At 36.7% G+C, this 22,463-nt stretch overlaps 1 protein-coding gene across 2 annotated transcripts in view; it reads right to left on the bottom strand.

Annotated features, from left to right (window-relative positions):
• LOC143253056 (protein Obscurin-like) overlaps window positions 1-22,463 on the bottom strand; it is a 253,949-nt gene that overhangs the window by 155,504 nt on the left and 75,982 nt on the right. For both annotated transcript variants that reach the window (XM_076506213.1, XM_076506214.1), the window contains exons 19-24: window positions 18,400-18,578; window positions 8,622-8,727; window positions 3,834-4,009; window positions 2,797-2,902; window positions 1,399-1,571; window positions 941-1,061 (exon numbers count right to left, since the gene is read on the bottom strand). In XM_076506213.1, the coding sequence (XP_076362328.1) occupies window positions 941-1,061; window positions 1,399-1,571; window positions 2,797-2,902; window positions 3,834-4,009; window positions 8,622-8,727; window positions 18,400-18,578 (861 nt within the window). The remainder of the gene's footprint in view (window positions 1-940; window positions 1,062-1,398; window positions 1,572-2,796; window positions 2,903-3,833; window positions 4,010-8,621; window positions 8,728-18,399; window positions 18,579-22,463) is intronic.

The raw sequence follows: 22,463 nt of genomic DNA, 5'->3' as shown, positions 1-22,463 counted from the left end.
GTCGCCTCAGACCTATCAGCCATCAAAGAAAAGAAAGATCCACGTTACAGCAAATCAGATCACCAACAGCCTCAGCTAAGAGACATTATATAACAGAAGTGGAATTGTGAATGGCTGATTTGTCTCAATGTTGGAAACAGTAACCTGTGAATTTATGCTTGAAAATAGCATGTTGCATAAACAAAAGTTTTTCTAATAGTATTATTAAATATAATTTCTATAAAAATCAATTAGGTAATAAAAAACTGCAACCAAGGATGTTAACTATCAAGGAACTTCTGTATAGAAACTGGTGTCTAAATTCTTTGTCAAGAAAATGTGATAAAATTATTTGAATGAGGTGTTCATACACAGTACCATAACAGAAGGCAAACTGACACAGATGGAAAGTATCATGAGACAAATTTCATCAAGGGAAACTCAGTGGAGTATAAAAGACTGGAGCAAGTGAGAAATAAATCAGACCAATACTTAGATGAAATACTGGCAGTTGAGTAATGGCTATAAATGACAGCAAAGGTGTGTGTTTTCTTATAGTAAGGCAACATTGGACTATCTGCTGAGTCCACTGAGGGAAATCAAACCCCTGATTTTAGCATTGTAAATCTGTAGACTTACTGCTGTACCAGCAGAGGTCAGGCAGCAAAGGTATGCATGTTTTAGAACAATAAAGGTCAATTTGGAGTCATGAACTTGGTTAATTTAATTGAGTCCATGGTGAGAGAGATAAATAGAAATTTTAAAATTTGATTTTTTTTAAACTTGAACTAAACAGTATTGGAAAAAAACAACTGAACTAGTGGACTGTGGCTAATCTTATTAGATAAGATAGGTAACCAACAACTTGATTTCTAGCTAAGTCTCAATCTATGCAATATAAAAGATACAGCACTGTAAACATAATTTTATTTTTTTCATATAATGCATTTGTTAGACCCACCACAAAACTTCTGGTTTTGGTTTGCCTATGACTTTAACTTCGAATCTTGTTGTATCACCAATAACAGCAAAGGTGTCAACCATACAACGAATGAATATGGGTTCTTCAGAATCATCTGCACCTATATAATAAGAAAATAAAAAAAACCTGGAGACAAAATATGACACAAGGAAGGACATATTGCTTTGTTGTTAAAAGACACACATAAGATTCCCTACCTACAACTTATTGTCACAGCCAAAGCATAAACATTTACTTCTTAATACTGTTATATTACTTTACTTCCATTCCAAAAATTAAGCCTATTAATTAATTTATGCCTCCAGAATATTAACCCTGATATAGATGGGAATATAAGGGTTTGTATAAAATTGAAAAATGAATCAGAAACATAAATTTGGGTCACAAAACAGAAAATAGTTATAAAAATCAGTATATATAGAGTACTTTAAACTTACTTTTAACTGATAACATGGCATCCTGGCAGCATTCTCCAGCCTTATTCTTGACATGGCAGGAATACACTCCACTGTCTTCCAAGTGTGTATTTTGGATGATTAGCTTATGGGTTTCATGTTCAGATGTTATTTTAATATAATCTGATGCCTTTAGTTCTTCTCCTTCTTTCAGCCTGTTAAAAGTAAGCTTTTATAAGCATTTAAACAAAAAATGTACAATGTAAATGAATTTTGAGATTAAAGTGGAAGATACAAATTAATCACTTGAAAAAGTTAAGAATATGTAAGTCATTATCAATACAATACTTAAACATTGTAAATTAGGTCAAATATTGTTGATGAACATCAACTAAAATCTTATCTAATAATGCTAATTATTTCTAATTGGTTATTTAAAATATTTTAGTTTTGAAATAAGCATCAATTAAAAAATTAAATTTTTATACTACACTAATTGTTATACAATTTTACGTTTTCCTTTAATTTGGGAAAGTTAAAATAATATTCAAATACAATTATATATAAAAAAAATCATAATCTTTCCAACAGCATTTATATTAGATTCTCAAGTTGATTTTGTTTTAATATAATGTAAGTGGGTTATATCCTATGGCTTAGAATTGGACTCAAGATCTCCCAGATTCCAAGTGAGTGCTCTATAAGTTCAGTTAAAGGGTTAACCCACTATTAATTGTGGATAATAAACAAATGGGTTGTAGTTGAATTTACAGTTATCAAAAGTTGCATTTCTCTTACAGAACAAAAGTACCAAATTCTTTGTGCATCCTTTCTATGCCAACATTTCCCAAATTAAATTTAATAACAAGTGCTAAGCCCTTGTATTTCCAAAACATTATGCTTTGGCTAGAGAAAATAAAACTTTTATGATTTTAAATGTCCATTAAATATGTTTAATGCTTATTTTATTTTAACAATATCACTCCGACAATGATCACACAACAACTATAAGGAAGTTCTGAAAAAAATTATTGAAAGTTTAGCCCCATCACTTCCATATCTGCCAATTGTACAGACAGCAATCTGTGCCTTTGTATTTACCTCAGCTTCATAAAAAAACAGTGTCGAGAAAGTGTAATTTATATCATGAGAAATACACCAACTCGGCAGTGTTGATCATTAGTGGAATTTGAACTATATACCTCTATCTACTAGAAACATCAAAAAACCATAAGTTGTCTAGGAGTTTCCAGAACTGAAATTTGGTTTTACACATTTTTTTTTAACTATTTGGGATATTCAATAACTAGATGAACCCTGTCATATGTTATTAAAGACACTGTAACTAACCAAAAATAAATGTCAGAAAAGCCCCCCTTATTAAATGTAAGGTTAAAAATAATATTTATTTGTTTTAGAGTAAAACAATAATGTTCTTACCATTTAACAGTTGGTTCAGGATGGCCTAGAACCTTCACTTCAAAGTAGCTCTTTTCACCAGCCCACACTTCTTTGTCTTCCATTCCTTTCACAAATTTGGGTTTTGCTATAATGAAGAAAATGAGAGCTTTATATGTATATATAAAATGACAGAACTGATATTAATTAAACTACAGGTACTAATGTTGATCACACTTATATAAGTATTAAAAGTTACATCACATTCTTTGATCATACTTCCCTATTATTGGAATACTATTCATAAATACAAATAATATTATATAAGTACCCTTTCACACTGATAATGAGAAATGGAATTTTTAATCTTGCACTAAAAACAGCTTTGTCCATATCACAAGACAAAAGTGGAGTTATTGCTAGAATAATTTGTAGATTATCACAAACCGGACTAAGAATGCTAAGGTAACTGCAGAAATGGTTGTGAGGTTAAAATGTATAAAGGCAAGAACTGTGAGGTTAGATACAGGTAAGTGAGGATTCTATGAATAAAAGTGAAAAAAGCATGAAATCAGAAGATACATATTTAAAAACTGTAAGTAGCAAATTGAAAAAATAAAGAAAAATTATGAATACAACAAAACTTAGGTAAGTTATAAACTTTACATATTATCTTGTAATAGACAAGTTTGGGATTACCAGTGTTATATACATAATACCAAGTGTTCACATGCATTAATAATCTGCAACAGTTCTTACACTATATTCCATATTTTAATCAACAAAAACAACATTGCATATCAAATACCAGTAGTTAAAAAAACAAAAAAGTATTAAAAACGTCATAAAATACCTTTTATTGATAATAAATTATTCTTGTCACATCCCAGATGCTGCATAATGCAATCACCTACTATGGTTTCTATTAGTTTTTATTAAGATTTTATTTTTCTATTAAAATGAAATACAAAAACATATTCAAAGTGTTTATGTGTAACTTTCTAAGCATACTGACATATATATTAAATAAATATGGAATATCAAATTACATATTGGCAAAGTATTTAAGACAAACTTACCCAACACATTTACTTTTGCTGTGGTAGAGACTTCACCAAGTTTATTAGAACCTCTACATGTATACTCTCCACTGGAGTTAACAGTGGTCTTTTCAATCTCAAGAACGTATGTATTTGCTTGTTTCTCTTCAATTTTAATACCTGCCTCTACATTTAGTTCTTCACCATCTTTTGTCCTTAACAATTAAAAAAACATCTGCCTAATCAACTAAAAATTATTTCTTTAAGTACACGTCTTTATAAAAAAAATTAAATAGTTGTATAAAATGTTGTATTGATGGCTTCTGTTATTTTTTAACGAATACATTAATCCTTATATATTCATATATAGATATCTGTGTGTGCATATGTGCGTGACATCATCTCTAAATGTAAGGCCTGTTTTACATTTATAATACAGAAAAAAACTAAGTAAATTATTTTATGATCTGATCAATTGTCTTTAATGATATCATTATCAAACTCAGAGTTCTTAGTTACTGACGTCGTTAATGCTTTACTAAAACATGGATCTAATCTTCTAATAAGAAATTTAGCTCAATACCTATGTAAAAGTGAGTGTCAGTTCAATATAAATTATGTAAATACATGACAAAAGACATCAAATGTTACAAGGCAAAAAATACATATTCATACTAAAGATAGATATCAAAATAAAATTTCCATAGTAACAACCATGAATAAAAACTAATGAAAATGGAAACAATATCTATGAAAATACATTACTAATTCCTCTAAGAAATAATCTAGATCAAAAACAACTAAAATAAAACAGAAAATAGTTATCTACATAATATGTGTGATAATTATATACTATCTTTTTTTTTCTTATTAATAAGTGTGCTGTGTAGAGTTTGAAAATAGTATGCTATTACATATTTATTTTTCTAATACCAGTCTTTTTTTCTCTAGGTCAGTGGTTCCCAACCAGGGGTGCTAGCACACCATTGGGGGTGCGAGGTAACATTTGTTTTGGCCACCTTCACCTTTATTCTTAAATAAATAATTACTGTAAGGGGTGTGAGAACATATTAAAATTTTTAGGGGGTGTGGGGCATAAAAAAGGTTGGGAACCACTGCTCTAGGTATAATATACTAAGTTAGGTATTAACATGCTCTGACCAAATAACAAAAATAATATTTTCAAATAAAAAAATAAAAGTTACTTGAATTTATTTAAAATAAAACCTCATTACTCTTGAGAGCCTAAGGATTCATACTGATAAAAATGGGTACATATTCTTAGTATATGTATTACAGTAGACAACCAAACCATTGTCAACAAACTGATTATAGAAACTCGAGGTCTTATCAGCTCTTATTAATTAATGTCATTATCAAGTTTTATGTATCTGTAGGTACAGAAACTTCACCAGAGTTGGACAATTAACTCAGTTATGAATTACTTGTGAGCATTGATGACTCTGATAAATATAACAAAATAACCGACTAATCAAAATTATAGTAAAATACTTTACTGTTAAAAAATAATCAACTACAGTAGTCTCTGGAGGATATGATTCCTCCTATTAACGACTTCCTTTTAAATACGACTTTTTTCTGTGCATGGAACAATTTTACATTGATCTGACCTCTCATGAATGACTTCCTGATAGATGCAACATCAAGCTATAAGTTTTGGATATTAAGTTGAATAAAAACCTCTCTGTAATGACTCTTCTTCATATCAGTAATGTGATTTACAGAGACACATGAATATAGTGTATACAATATGGAACAAGGAGGTTACATGACCAGAAATTGCTTCACAGCTTAGAATATGTAACTCATACCACAAGGTGTTCAAGTCAAACTCCTTAGTAGATACACAAAGGTATTTTGGTTTAAAAACCTTTAGGTCCAGAAAGACAATCAAGGGCCATCAGAAGCTCCTGTTTGGCTTCACCCTGCTCACATAACTAAGGTTTTTTAAAGCTTTTAAGTGAATGTAGTAGATTTTGAGATAGTGGCTTAGGTATTAAATAACTTGATTAGGATTTATTGGTGAAGTGTGAAGATTATAAAATTGTGGTTTGTTGAGCAACAGATGCAACTAATGCGTGTGGTAAGCATGACTAATGAAATGCCTCAAGACATCTTGAAAAGGTACATATGTCTCAAGTTTAGAATAGGAAACTGCTGTAAAGATTATGTTTCATACTGTTGGTATAGAAACACGAAGGGAACAACGATATGGACCAAAGTTAAGACAAAAGTGACAAAATAACCATAACATGAAATTACAGAATTTTTAGTTGACTTGAAATTGTTTTAATGCAACATGTTACATTTTATACAATATTTGAACTAGGAGAGTATTACCTTAATAGGTATTGGCTATGGTCTAGTAGTAATTTCCTTCAGATATTTATTCTCATTTTTTTACTGGTTCATTTAAATTTGTGGAATGGTCCTTTTTGGAGGTGAGATCAAAGAAACCAAGTTTGAAGGTGAAATTTTGGTTTAGGGCTGGACTGCTTTTTTCATGTAAGATACACAGCTTATGAAGTTTGGTTCTTTGTTTAAAATTATAGAATTCTGTATAGATATACTTTGGATATTTTGTGTTGTAATGACTGTAAATATGGAAAGGTTTTTATTATGTAACATGAATCTGATTTCTAATTTTCTTCTGGTTTCTCTAATGTACAGTATTGTGCAAGTGTTAGGACAAAGTCAAAGATAAGAGTTGAGACTACTTTCAAAGAACAATGAAGGGAAATCACAGCTTCTAAAATATCAAAACTGTATTAATATTCATATTTAGTACAACAGAAAATTAGTGGAAAGGCTTGAGTTTAACAAACAGTTAAAATTTTGCGTGTCCTCTTTTTGCTTTAATAACTGCAGAAAGTCTTTCAGGCATTGTTGCAACATATTTAATCAAAGTATTCTTTGAAAGTTTAATCTAAATGTCTATAATACATTCTCATAAAGTATTTTTGGAAGTAACTTTTGATTTGTCAAGTTTTTGGTCAATCAAATCCTAAATCTGCATAATTGGGTTGAGATTGGAGTTCTGTGGGGCTATTGCATCATGACCACATATTCCATTCCCATTGAGTTATCTTGATACTGTAGATGTGAATACTTTTCTGTTATTTGGTACATGGTCACTTATTTCATGCTTGAGATCAGTTTTTCTTCAGTCCTGAAGGCTGCATAAGCAAATATACTTAACATTAGTATAATTGAGCTTAAGTGTTCAGTCTCTTCCTTTCCTATTTTAAAATCTATTTGTTTCAGTCTCACAATCTAGGGTGTACCTAACAGTGTTTGGGGAGAATGTAATGTCTGCTGAACAGTCCAACAATCATTACCTATAGCTTTCATATAAACTCTCTGCTCTCCTAACAATTCTCTCTATTTTTTGGTCTGTGACATGCAAAAAAAACTTAATATATAGTGTTAAACACCCTTTTTTATCAAGATTTATTTGTGGACTGATATTAATTGATTTCTTCTAGTAAATACTGGTACCATATGCTAGTTCTTTGCTAGCTTCTTCCTATATAGTTAAGACTCTGCATGGGAGCTATGACAGTGATTTCAGACCCTAAGTTTGACCATTATGTTCATTCAAGCAGAACTCTTGTGAAATACCCTTTATGCAAGTATATGAGAATTCAAAATAATGATAAGTATCCTCACCCTGGTTCATTCAGTGAAGCATTACTATAGTGTGGAAACTTATATTCTGTAATAGCATGAACAAATTAGGCCCAGAAAATTGAAAAAATTAGAAATGATTCTCTTTTCTAAACACTTTTGCATTTTATTGTAGAATTTTGGACATTTGTTGCACATTATTTTATGAATTAATACTAAAATCATGAGCTGAAGACTCTGTTAAATGTGCAAGACAAATAAAGATGGAAGATTTTTTATGAAATAAATCTTGTGTCAGTTTCTAATATTTTACATACATGTAATAAAAATGTGATACATAGATGTTTGTAAAATAAATGTGATGAATGAATAAATTATTTTACACAAAACAGTTTTAAGTTATCTTTATTGAATTATTATGCATCATAACTATTATTATACGATATACCAATTTGCTATGTTATGTGACTACCTATGCAATGTGTAAACCATTATGCTCAACCCCTTGGGAAATGCATCTGCCATAGTTTGAATGCAGTTGTTAGTTATTTGGTTATTGATTCTTTGAATAATGACTTCCTATCAGATGCAACAGTTTTATCATGGTAGATAAGTTGGTAGTATCTAAGAGGGACTACTGTAATTGAAATTAGTGCTTCCAATTATCAATTTAAATTATTCCAGTTAGTCAGATAATCAAAATATTGCCATTACGATTTTTAATTAATTCAAGGTTGTTCAGTTTAGTTCAAGTCTCAAGTGAGAATAATGGATAGTTGGGTATAATTGATTAATAAGCATAATAATTAATCAGATAGCAAATTCCACTAACTGCATACACTAAATTTCATAAACAATGTAAAGTTCTGCTGGATGAACTTTTCTACTGCCAACCTTACTAAACGGATGACAGTTGAGAAAACTGCAACAATCAGCTGGTCATGAAATTGTCTTTTGCCAAATAAAACTATACAGGTGTTATATATCACAACAATAAAACAGAAGAATTATCTAAACTGCTGAACACCTTTCAGCAACTTTTCATAACAGTTAGAAGGTTGTGCATAAAAGTTATACCAAAAATGACTTTATATGATAAAATATCTATAAAAACATATATATAAAAGTCTAAATCTAAACAATTTGTACTAATTCATTGATGTTTTAATAATAATGTACCATTTGATATTAGGAGTTGGAGATCCATTTATTTTCACTGTGAGGTGCACAGTTTCTCCCTCTTGAACATCAATGTCATTCAGTCCTTTCAGCAGCTTTGGTTTGGCTATTTGATAGTATTATATGAAAAACAAAGTTTAATATGAAATACAAAAATCATTGCAAATCACTGATAGTTACATAAACTATTACTTTTTAAAAGAAAGGCTTGTTTATGTTTTTCTACATCAAATATACAATTCACTTTTATATGAGAATTTTATCTGCTTGAAGTAAAATTTCACCAAATCATTTCCAGCACCAAAAATTATAACCTTCAACAATTTAGTAAGAAAGAATGCCCAAACTATTTCCAAATTTTTTCACATGCCACAAACTAAAGGATAGTGAACACAGGTGTGAGATGTAGTTCATATGCTAGTCTGGATGATCTCACTGAGCAGCCATTTAAAATAAGAGGCAAGAGAATGGTTGAGGTGGTGGATCTGATGTGAAGAAATATAGAAGAGTTGGTGATTATTGATACTCAAGATGTAAACCAACATAAGCTGTGGACTGATTCAGCCTGTAAAAGTAGATGGGGATAGGTCCCTGGAAGAAGAGTCCCAGAGAAGAAAAAGGCAAAGACAAGAGCCAGAAAATTGTGCAGGCTAAATAACAGTAGATAGCTTGAACTGAACACAGTAGATGGCCCAGATCAGATCAATAATACAGAAAGGAGATAGAAGGAGATAAGAGAGAAAGAATGGTCTCTATCCCTGGTTGTAGAAGTCTTAGAAAAGAGAAAGGTTACTCTCTAAAAAGTTCAGTTCTATGGGCAATGGATTAGAGAAATCCCAAACATGAAGGTGAGGGAATGAGATTCCTTGATGTAACACAGCTGTGTGAGGCTGTAGCAAGAGATAGAGTAGTAGGGGAAGAGGAGGATGGATGAACAGATGGCACAGAATCAGGAACCAGATTTGAGTCTACCACATAGATGCTACCAATGGGACTCAACATAGAGCATTATGAATTAGGACAGGAGTTAGGTAAAAGACAGAAACATGGGTAAGCATACAGGAAAAGCTGTGACCAATCCTAGCTGAAAGTATCAACAGCCAAGATTAAAAAATGGAAAATGCAATACCAAAGAAGGGAAGCTTGGAATTGGAAGATGTGGCAAAAACACTGATAAGAGAAGCCCCACAATAGAAAAATTGTAGCAAAATATCTGTGTGTGAATAGACCATTTCATGGGCAGTACATGGTCCAGGTGACAGAACTAGTCTGCTATTAGGTTCACAGCACCTGGAACATGATAAACAATGAGGCATACCCATGAATAGTGGAATCAATAAAGAAAGTTCAGGGTTTGAAAAGAAAGTGTCCTGGATCTGGTGCCACCCTGATGAAGGAAACAAACATCAAAAAGATGGAGTGAATCATAACTAAATCATTCACCATGAGCAATATAAAACAGGAGAATGCTTGGCATCCTGCCAAAAGTTCAAGAGGAAAGCATTAGTGAAAAAGTGCAAGTCCAGGTTTTGGTGGAAGTAGATGTATGCTGATAGTGATATTAGAGCAGTCCAGCCATCATGAAAGATTTTTGAGAAAAGGACAAGACAGGGAGAAAAACCAATGAGTCAAAACGTTCCCACTGGTCACACAAGGACCATTGTAGGAAGTGAGTATGAGCACAATTCTAAAGAATAAGCAACTTCAGTAAAGCCATGGTTCTCAAAAGTGATAGTATCTCTCATGCAGAACGAGTAGAAGAGGCTTACATCCTGGTCCCAGAAAGCTCCAGAGGCAGGTGGAGAGGAGAATATTAGGCCTGCCTAAGAAGGGTGCTGAAAACACCCCCTTCCCACATGAATGAAATATTAGGAGGAAGTTAGAAAGGGTGTGGAGATCTTGACAAGTAAACCTGAACAGATAGCTTTTCACAAAAAAACAGAGGTTTAAAGAGAAAACTCCACTTGTGAGTGAAACAGGAGAAGCCAATTGTCCATGCAGGTGATGAGAAAAGGCCCAGATCACTCTGTTAAAGATGTAGAAGGCTGATGTAATGTCAAATGGGAAAGCACAAAACTGAAAAAGTTGATCTCGATGAGTGAATTAAAGGAAACATTAGGAATACTCTGTGATGAGAACATAGAAATGCATCCAAGATGTGAAATTTGATTATCTATAACCACACTAAAAATACCCACCTCAGGGAAGAGTTTGATTGATTGATTGATTTAGTGTTTTATGGCACAAAGCAGCGAGGCTATCTGCGCCAGACATTCGGTAAAAATGTAAAACAAAATAAAAAGATAAATAAATAAATGTAGTAATAAACATAAATGGAAATAAAGGTAAAACAAAAAAGTATAAAACCAATGTTGACACCTAGTCTACAATGTTAAGATAGAAGGCAGAGTATAAGAAGTTGTAAGGTACTTACTCTAGCAAAAAAGGTAATGATCATAACCTGCCAGGAAGACTAACAGGTAAGTATAAAAACCACCGTCAGTCACCTGAAGTTGGTCTTTCCAGTCCTGGTTCCGGGTTATGAGTCAATATGGCCAGTACTAAAATGTTAAGTAGTAAAAGTGTGAAATGATATACAGCAAAAGTATAATAACAACTCGCCAGGACGACTAACGAGTAGTTCAAACGAATAGTTCAAACAGTAGCGTTAGTCACCTGAAGTTGGCCTTTCCAGTCCTGGTGTCAAGTTATTTAATGTTATGGCCATTGTCCAATGTCAAATTGAAGGAGAGAGATTAAAACTGTAAAAAAGGAACCACAATTAAAAAGGTGTAATGAATAAATATGCAACACTTAAATGAGATTAAAAAAGATTAATGGCCATTAAAAAATTAAAAACATTATCAAGGTGGACAGAGTCACCATCACCAATAACTCTGTCCAATGTTACAGACTGACCCTGGGAAAAAATATGTTTAAAATATTGCCGTCGTCGAGAATTGTAACGATGGCAAGAAAGTAAAACGTGGCTGATAGTGATTTGAGTGTTACACAAACTACACATTGGTGCATCAGTTCCAGATAAAAGAAAATGATGAGTTAAAAAACGGTGACCAATGCGTAGCCTAGTGAGAACAACTTCCTACAGCTGGCATGGAGCCAAGCCTTGAACACAACACCATAGTCCATGTATGGAATAGGCATAGGAGTGATGGTGCTGAAGCAGACATATTTAGCTGCCATGTCTGCAAGCTCGTTCCCGCAAATACCAACATGGCCTGGTATCCAGAAAAACTGGATTAAAGTAGCTGCTATTGAGAAATGGGCCAGTCGGTTTCGAAGATCAGCGAGAATAGGACGTGAGCTAACGTGTAGCGATTCCAAGGCAAGTATAGAACTAAGCGAATCAGTATAAATAGTGCAGTTGGAGTACTGCTCAGCTGCAATATGATCCAGGGCAAGAAATATGGCATACAGTTCAGCAGTGAACACAGAAGCTGTAGAAGGGATTCTGCACGCAACTACTGACCCATAGCAAACCATAGCAGAGCCCACTGAATTACCTGATTTGGAACCATCTGTATAAATGGGAACTGAATGATTGTTTGAAAGATATTCATTGAATAAAAGACGGTACTTCCAATCTGGAGTATCTGCCTTTTTTAGGTGACTGAAAGAAAGGTCACATTTGGGGGCTGTAATAAGCCATGGTGGGATGGGCCACCCTGTGGAATCTGCAATGTTATCCAAGGACAGACCCAATTCATCTAATTGTGCCCGGATGCGAAGGCCAAACGGAGCAATGACAGATCGTCTGTTCTGAAAAAGTACTGCACACCGAGGAAGGAAAACACATTTCTAGGTGAGATGCTTTAGTAAGGAATGAAGTTTCGAAGTATATTGTAAAGGTAGTTGCAAACAGCGAAGGTGTAGAGAAGGTTCATGAGATTCAATGTATATACTTTGAACTGGAGAGGTACGGAAAGCCCCAGTGCAGAGTCAAAGTCCTTGGTGATGAATGGGGTCCAGCATCTTTAAGGCCGAGGGTCTGGCAGAGTCATAGACCATTGATCCATAATCGAGTTTCGATCTAATAAGAGCACGATATACCTTTAACATTGAACAGCGATCTGCCCCCCAACTGGTAGAAGAGAGAACACGGAGGATGTTCAGTGCTCTTGTGCATTTGACCCAAAACTGCTTTAAGTGTGGTATAAAGGTCAGTTTACGATCAAAGATAAGCCCCAAGAACTTGGTCTCCGGGACCACTGGCAGCAAAACTTCACCGATATGAAGTTCAGGATCAGGGTGAATACCCCGTCGATGGCAAAAGTGCATGCATACAGTTTTGGAGAGAGAGAAATTAAAGCCGTTCGCCAGAGTCCACTTCTATACACAATTGAGGGCAGTTTGTAGTTGCCGCTCAATATATCTCATGTTTGACGACTGACATGAGATGTGAAAGTCGTCGACATACAGCCCATTCGCAACAGTGAGAGGGAGTTGTTCAGTGATGGCATTTATCTTTATACTGAAGAGTGTAACACTCAATACACAGCCTTGAGGGACTCCAAGTTCCTGTACAAAAGAACAGGAAAGTGTCGAACCCACACGAACTTGGAATCTCCTGTCCATTAAAAAATGTTTAATAAACATGGTTAGATGGCCACGTAACCCATATGTATGGAGGTCTCGCAAAACTCCATACCTCCATGTTGTGTCCTTAGCCTTCTCTATGTCAAAGAATATTGATACAAGATGTTAGCGGTTGAGAAAGGCTTCTCTGATAGATGGTTCAAGACGAATTAGGTGGTCTGTGGTGGAGTGCTGTCGACGGAACCCACACTGGGTGGGCGAGAGGAGGTTGTTTGATTCAAGGAACCAAACAAGACGAGCATTAACCATCCTTTCTAATGTCTTACAGAGACAGCTCGTCAAAGCAATTGGACGGTAGTTTGAAAGAATCTTGGGATCTTTCCCTGGCTTAGAGAAAGGTAGAAGAATAGCCTGGCGCCAGGCATCAGGAAAAACATTCTCCTGCCAGATCCAGTTGAAAACAATCAGAAGGACATCAAGAGAAGCAGGAGATAGATGGTGCAGCATGTCATAATGAATATCATCAGGTCCAACAGACGTACTGGCAGACCGATGAAGGGCCATTTTTAGTTCCACCAGGGTAAAGGGACAATTATAGTCAAAGAAACAGTCAGTTCGAAAGGAAAGAGGTGATCGCTCTGCCCGAGTCTTGATGGCCAGGAAGGTGGAGGAACAAGCAGAAGTGCTAGATACCCGGCAAAGGCTTTCACCTAGAGTGTTAGCGATGTTCCGAACATCAGTCACCTCCTGACCATCAGAGAGTAAGATCGTGAGGGGGGACAGAATTGTAGTGCCCATTAACCTTTCGAATCCTGTCCCATATGATCTTGGAACTGGTGATAGAAGATATGCTGGTTGTGAACTTAATCCAAGATTCCTTCTGGCTTTGATGTCTTACCCACCTAGCATGTGCACGGGCCCGTTGTAAAGCAACCCGGTTTGAAAGTGTGGGATATCTACGAAAAGTATCCCAGGCCCACTTTTGAGTCTTCCGTGCTAAGTGGCAAGCAGTATTCCACCACAGACGAGGATATCGTGGAAAATGTGTCGAGGTTTTAGGAATACACTGAGCAGCTGCATGTGTAATACAGTCAGTTACCGCTGCTACACGGTCGTCTATTGATGGCTGATTTACGATGGCAGGATCAAGTTCTGCGAGAGCAGTGAAAGTGGACCAGTCTGCCTGATCCAGCTTCCACCGGGGCACGCTGGTAGGGTGGCATCGACCACGGCCAGTCTCTCTCAAAAGGATCGGAAAATGATCACTGCCTAGTGGATTACTGTCAACCCTCCATGAAAAATGGGAGAATAATGAAGGGGAGCAAACTGAGAGATCAATAGCGGTAAAGGACTGACTAGGTGCATGAAAGTAAGTGGAAGAACCAGTATTGAAAAGAGAAAGATTGTGATCAGAGAGCATCCGCTCTACAGATCGGCCCCTCCCATCAATAATAGCACTTCCCCAGAGGGGATGATGTCCATTAAAATCCCCTAGGATTAGAAATGGAGATGGCAATTGTTCAACGAGAGCATCAAGATCTGATTGATCATATGTCTCTCCAGGGGACAGGTACAGAGAACAAACAGTGATGGTATGACCCAAGGAAACATAGATGGCTACAGCCTCCAAGGGTGTGTTGAGAGACAAAGACAGGGTGGGCACGTGTTGATCAACCAACAGTGCCACCCCTCCATGTACTCGACCATCACACAACCTGTCATTTCTGTACAGAGAAAACTGCCGAATGGAGACAGTATCAGCAGTTTTGAGAAATGTTTCTTGTAAAGAAAGACAAACAGGATGGTAGGAAGCAATCAGCATTTTGATATCATCCAGATTAGAACGTAAACCTCGACAGTTCCATTGTATCAAGGTGGCCATTTTTAAGAACGGGTAGGTGAAGTGGCTGGAGAACCCTTCGGTTTACGACCACGTCTTTTTTCTTTACTGTCTTTAGTCGGAGGAGGTCTATCAAACTCCATGCTCTGGGTCGGGTGGGCAGGTTTTTGTTATTGGAAGGGGAATCCAGTGACTGAGGACGCGAACGAATAATTGTTTTGTCTCTTGTGGTGGGAGAAAAAGATGTATCAGAAGAAATGCCTGTATTTGAAACTGAAGGACGTGGATCTTGAGGTTTGTTGGAAGGTATGGGAGGAACAGAGATGGGTGTGGAAGTCGATTCATCAACCTTTTTAACCACGGAGGTCAAAAGGCTTTTCATTTGTTTTGAAAACGATTCTCTTGGAGGCACAGAGAGATCTGGCTGCACTCCCACTGTAGTTGTGGAATGAAGTGCAGCAGCATATGTCCGAGATGGAGTTGTGGACAACAATTTCCGAGCCTCAGGATAACTAATGTTATGTGTCGTTTTCAAACGCTGCACCTCTTTTTTCCTCCAACCATTTTGGGCAAGAATGAAAGTAAGAGGGGTGAGAACCATTGCAGTTTACGCAATGAGGGTTCATGTCACAGTCATAGGCATCGTGATCCTTGCCTCCACAACGAGCACATGTCAGGGAACCACAACGAGATGTCTTTGAGTGGCCGAATCTCTGACATTGGAAACATCGAAGAGGGTTTGGTATGTATGGCCGAACCCTGCAAATGAGATAACCTGCCTTGATGGTGGCAGGTGCACGTGGTGAAGTAAATGTTAAAACGAGGGTATTTGTTGGCAGTGTAACTCCATCTTTGCGAGTGGAGATGCGCCTCACTGCAGAAACCCCTTGAGTGGAGAGACCAGCGAGAATCTCTGACTCGGGAACGTTCTTCAAATCCCTTTCAACAATAACTCCTCGTGAAGAATTCAAGGTAGCATGGGGTGTAACCTCAATAGGTATATGCCCAATTGCCTTTGAATTCAAGAGGAGTTCACTGTGTTGGGATGTGGATGTTTCAACCAATTTGTCTCCAGATTGAAGTTTCTTTACTAACTTTGGAGAGCCAGCAAGTCCCTCTAGTCCCTTTTGAATAAAAAAAGGGGACATTTGCCCTAAAGGTTTTTCCAAAAGAGAATGTAATATGAGAAAATGAGGTACGTGTGTTACTGATGTTGAAGATTGCTGTTCTGAGTATTCAAGACGTGGTCGCTTACCCATTGACTGTTTTTTTACAATTTTATTTAAATTTTTTAGAGGATCCATAGGAAAAAGGAAAAATTTCGGTACCCACTGACCCCACCCACCATGGAGCCCTACAAGGGGACGTACTACAAAGTCACGCAAGGACAATGCAGCAACGCCTGGGTTTCGTGAGTACTATACCCAAACACCAGCATCAGGCACAATGTCCACAACACCCGTTGAGAACTTCCAACACTGGTACTTGGTTGACTCTAGCCCAAGTGGACCAGCCGATTGACCCAAGGGGGCTACCCAAAGGCCGTCGTCTACAGGAATTCGAGGCCAAAGTGGTGTGTTAGGGTCGGACCCCTCAACCACGAGGATCCTCTCCTCCCCTTCACGGGTCGCCACGCACGGCAAACACGTGGGTGGATGTTTAGATCCCAGAGAAGGTAACCAGATAGAACAGAACCTTCCCTGGGAGGTCCCCTCACCACGTATAGGAATCCACACCGAGGGGTTAGGGAAGAGAAGGTTTCCATACAGAAATGAGGATGATCATGAATTGAATCAGCTGCCAGTCCTATGTCTTTTTGGGAACTACAAAGGGGTGGGAGCAAAACCCTGGAGAAGAAATGTATACACTCTCTATGGCCTGTTTGTGCCAAACCTCCAACAATGTATCTTTGAGATGTTGAAGACAAATGGGATCCAAAAGAAGAGGGAAGTGAACTGGGTAAAGACTGAGAGAGAGAGAGACACAGAGAATTAGAGGTAGAGTCCATGAGTGAGAATAACAGTAACCCATCAGTCTGCAGAGAGTTGTTCATAAAGATGGACATACCACAAATGACAAGCCCCCACCAGATTCAAATCTATTAAGTAGACACCGAAAGGCTTGTCAAAACTGATATTGGGTCAAATATGGTTAAACAGAAGGTGAAGGATTAAAAAAAGGAACAAAATATAGGAAACATGATAACTAGAACGAGAGAAAGGGGTGAGATATGGATGTGTGGGCAGCCAGGAAACCATGAAAGTTAATGAAAATTGATGACAAGCAAATTCTGCCTGTGATTCAGTTAAATGTGAAATACTTACAAAAAAACTTATGACTGAGGAAAAGGGTCAAAGTGTAGATCTTGTAAAAAGGAAGAAGTCAGTTGAACACAGGAAAGCATGGTATTTCTATCCAACAAGTTTCTACAATAACTGATCCATGTGAGCAAGGAAGAGGCCAAAGTAATATGGATATCATGGTAGAAAAAAGGGAATGGGGAGCATCAGTAAACCATCTGGTGCTTTGTGAAGTATGGCAACGTGATGTTTAGAGAGGAAAGATAACGAAACAGAGAGAGAAGGATTAAACAAAGTGAAGAGAATTTAGCAATGGAGAGTGAAACCAAACCCAAAGGAGAATGAAGCATAACATCATGGAAACAAACTGGTTTAAAAAAGAAGTATGAATACTCATGTTGGAATAAGGGGGTATTTAAAACTCATGTCTGTTAAGGTTATGAAGGGAAGGATGTGAAATGTTATATGAAAGGAACAAGATAGAAAGAGAACAAAACATATCTGAATAATAAAGTCCCACTAATGGGAGGAGACTTCAAAATTTTCTTCAATAGGAAGACAGGCTCTTAAGGCATAACCAGATATTTCCTTGTTTGTTTTGAATTTTGTACAACACTACACAAGAGATAACTGCACTTTAACCATCTGGCCATCCCAGGCCAGGAATAACCAGGAGTTGGAAACAAATGGTCAAAGGCATCATCCTCTTCACACTTCTCTCAGAACACAGAGAAAAAACCTGATGAATTTAGGTGGGAATTGTCTAAAAGACAGTGACATATAAATCTCTAGAAAAGATGCACGAGAATAATACTTTTTGTGTGAAGGGTGTGTATCGTCTCAGGAATTAGTGTTTTTGATTATTCCAACTATCCAGTAATTGAAATACTGCCATTACAATATTTCATTATCTTGATAAATTCAAGTTTGTTCATTTGAATTGACTAGTGTCACAACACATAAAAATAATCAGCTAATAAAAATTAGGACTTCCAATTAATACTATTTTTTATTTTTACCAAATCTTAAATTTACATTTATTATTTTATCAAAGACAATACAAAATAACTGGCATACTCACATGAAACAATGAAAATAGCAGTACAATCTGTTTTTCCACATGAATTAGCAGCCTCACAAGTGTATTTCCCTGCAAAGTCTGTTGAAATATTTCTAATAATAAGTTTGTACACCCCTGTCTGCTCATCAGCAACAGTTTTGTAATTTTCACTTGAGGTTATGTCCAGTTCATCAATAAACCTAACAAATTATAATACTCATGACTAAAAGGAAAATAATAAATGTATGTCAAAATTAATACATCTTCAACTTTTTAAATAGCTTATTTATTTTGTTAACTTAGTTAAAATGCATCATAATAAAACACCTTTTTTTTAAATGAGTAATTATTATTAACATTTATTAAATGCAAATATTTAATACCGAAAGCAATGCTTCAACCATTATCTTTTTGTCACCAATAAACTTAGTTTGGTTTGTTTTGAATTTCGTGCAAAGCTACTCATGGGCTATCTGTGCTAGCCATCCCTAATTTAGCAGTGTAAGACTAAAAGGAAGGCAGCTAGTCATCACCACCCACTGCCACCTCTTGAACTACTCTTTTACCAACTTATGGTGGGATTGACCATCACATTATAAAGCCTCCACAGCTGAAAAGGCAAGCATGTTTGGTGCGATAGGGATTTGAACCTGCGACCTTTGAATTATGAGTTGAGTGCCTTAACCACCTGGCCATGCCAGGCTGACCCAATAGACTTGGAGACTAACATTTCAAACAAATTTGAGCACATAAATGTTCAAAGTTGTGTGAAACAAGAACAACAATAATAACGTAGTATAGGATTAATGAGCAAAGCACAGTTTTGAGAACTAAGAGTGAGATAAAAATTTACATACATTCTTTCTCAAACCAATCATCAGTTCAATAAATTCGCCTTGCCATCACATAGCTACATTTTTTATACCTACCCTATCACCACTATAGAATGAGAAATTCACTACAACAGTGTACCAGAAACCTACTCATATTGACAGACACTAAAATTTCTTGTCTTACCATTAATCTACTGTGTAACACATTCTTATTAAATGCTTGAATAACACAGCAAAAAATATGTACTACAAATACTCCATAAAATCCAAATACCTATTCATCTTACAGTTTTAAACAGAATGGGTATCCTTCCAGTCTCATCACTAATAACTAAAAAAAAAAAAAGATACAAATTAATGCCACAGACAAAGAAAACAATACTAAGGATACTTACTTCCCATCTGTGCAAAACAGAAGTAGTTATCATCGTTGTTGTTACTTGGCATTTTATGGCATAAAGTAACTGGGCTATCTGCACCAAACAAAAAACCCAAAATTAAAAAGGTCAATGGTCCTTAAAAAAATTAAAAACATTTGCAGGTGGACAGTGTCACCATCGCCAATGACACTGTCCAACGTCAGGGAAAAATCCATAGGGGCTATTGTGTCTTGAGTGTCACATTGACCACACATTGGTGCATCAGTCCTAGATAAAAGAAAATGATGAGTTAAAAAACTGTGACCAATGTGCAGTATAGTTAGGACAACTTCTTCCTTCTGATCCTTACAGAAATAAGATGGTCAAAGTTCAATAGAAGGATTTACCTTGAAAAGCTTGTTATCACGTTGCTCATTCCAAATTGACTGCCAACTGGTGCAGTGCCAATTCTTGAATATAGGACTGTAGTACATGTATGGAAAAGGCATGGCAATGACAGCACCAGAGTGGACAGACTTAGCTGCAGTGTCAGCAAACATTTTCCAATGAGTACCAGTGTGGCCTGGTATCCAGAAAAAGTGAATAGAAGCAGAAGATAAAGAGAAATGTGCCAGTCAATTTTCAATCTCGATGAAAATAGGGTGATAACTAATGTGAAGCGATTCCACAGCCAGTTGAAAGCTAAGTGAGTCAGTATAAATAGTGCAGTTCACATACTGTATAGCTTCTACATGATCCAGGGCAAGAGAAATGGTGTATAATTTGGCAGTGAACATGGAAAATGTAAAGTGGATCCTGTATGCAACCAACTATTGCAGAGCTCACAGAGTCACCTGACTTCGAACAATCTACGTAAATGGAATGGAAGAATGGTTCGAAAGATGTTTGGCAGATATTCAGATGGCTCAAAGAAGGGTTACATTTGGGGATGGTAATAAGCATGGTAGAATGGGCTGACCTGTAGATACAGCAATGCCATCCAAGGACAGACTCAATTCATTCAACTGCACCTAGATACAAAGGCCAAAAGGAACAATGGCAGATCGTCTGTTCTGAAAAAGCATGGCCCATTGAGGAATGAAAATATAACTCCAGGTGGGATGCTGTGGTAAGGATTGAAGTTTTGAAGCATACAGTATGAGAAGTTGCAAATGGCAGAGGTGTAGAGGAGGTTCAGGAGACTTAGTGTACAAACTCTGGATCGGAGAAGTGCGGAAAGCCCACGTGCAGAGCTGATGCTCCTGATGGTGAACAGGGTCCAACATTTTCAAGGTTGAAGCTCTGGCAGAGCCATAGACCAGAGACGCATAGTCCAGTTTCAATCAAATTAGGGTATGATAGATCTTGGGCACAGAACATCAATCTGCTCTCCAAGTGGTAGAAGAGAGGACACAAAGGATGTTCAGTGCTCTTGTAAAAATTGATGTGTAAAATAAAAGCTTATGGTCAAATATAAGCCTCAAGAACTTTGCCTTGGGGACCACAGGAAGCACAAACTTACATGGGATTGGGGTGAATGCCTGTTGGTATCAAATGTGTCGAGCTTTTAGGAATACTGGATAATACAGTCAGTCACTACTGCCACGCAGCCATCTATTGATGGCTTACAGACGATGGCAAGATCAAGTTCCACAAGAGCAGTGAAAGAGGGCTAATTGGCTTGATCTAACTTCCACCAGGACACGTAGGTCAGGTGGCATAAGCCACGGCTAGTCTCTCTCAAAATTATAGGAAAATGATTACTGCCTCACGGGTTACTGTCAATCCTCCATGAAAAGTGTGAGAATAGTAAAGAGAAGCAAACTGAGAGATCAATAGTAGTAAAAGACTGACTAGGTGCATGAAAATAAGAATGAGAACCAGCACTGAAGGGAATAAAATTGTGATCTGAGAGCACAGTCTCTATGGAGCGACCCCTCCCATCAATATCAGCACCTCCCCAGAGGAGATTATGTCCATTAAAGTCCCCCAGGAATAAAAAGGGAAATGGCAATTGTTCAACGGGAGCATCAAGATCTGATTGATCATATGTCTCTCCAGGCAACAGGTAGAGAAAAAAACAGTTTGGTATAACCCAAAGAAACATGGATGGCTACAGCCTCTAGGGGTGTGTTGAGAGACAAAGACAGGGTGGGCACATGTTGACCGACCAACAGTTCCATCCCTCCATGCACTTGTCCATCACATAACCTGTCATTTCTGTACAAAGAAAACTGTTGAAAGGTGTCTGTATTGGCAGGTTTCTGAAATGTTTCTTGTAGGGAAAGATATACGGGATGGTAAGAATCAATCAGTGCTTTTATGTCATCTACATTAGAAAGTAGACCTCGACAGTTACACTGTATCAAAGTGGCCATTTTTATTTACATGTAGATGAACTGGGTGGAGAGCCCTTCTGTTTTTGATCACATATTTTTTCTTTAATTTCTTCATTTGAGGGAGGTCTATCAACCTCCATGGATTCTGCCTAGGTCTCTGTCATTAGAAGTAGATTCCAGCAACTGAGGGTGTGAACAAATGATTGTTTTGCATCTCAAGATCAGCAAAGGGGATGTACCTGAAGAAATGTCCATATCTGGAACCAAAGGAAGTGGATCTCAGGGTTTGTTGGAATGAATGGTAGAGACAGAGATGGGCGTTGATGTTGATTTATCAACTTTATTGACCATGGAGATCAAAAGAATTTCCATATGGTTTGAGGACAATTCTTTCAGAGGCACAGAGAGATCCATCTGCACTCTCACTGGAATAAAGTGCAGCAGCATACATCTGAGGTAAAGTGGTGGACAGTAACTTTCAGGTCTAAGGGTAAAAAAATTTTTGAATCGTTTTCAAATGCTGTACTTCTTTTTCTCTCATCCACTAAGGGCAA

This window comes from Tachypleus tridentatus, chromosome 6 (assembly GCF_004210375.1).
Source record: "Tachypleus tridentatus isolate NWPU-2018 chromosome 6, ASM421037v1, whole genome shotgun sequence".
Classification (NCBI taxonomy): Eukaryota; Metazoa; Arthropoda; class Merostomata; order Xiphosura; family Limulidae; genus Tachypleus; species Tachypleus tridentatus.
This window is presented reverse-complemented; position numbering and strand designations above follow the sequence as displayed.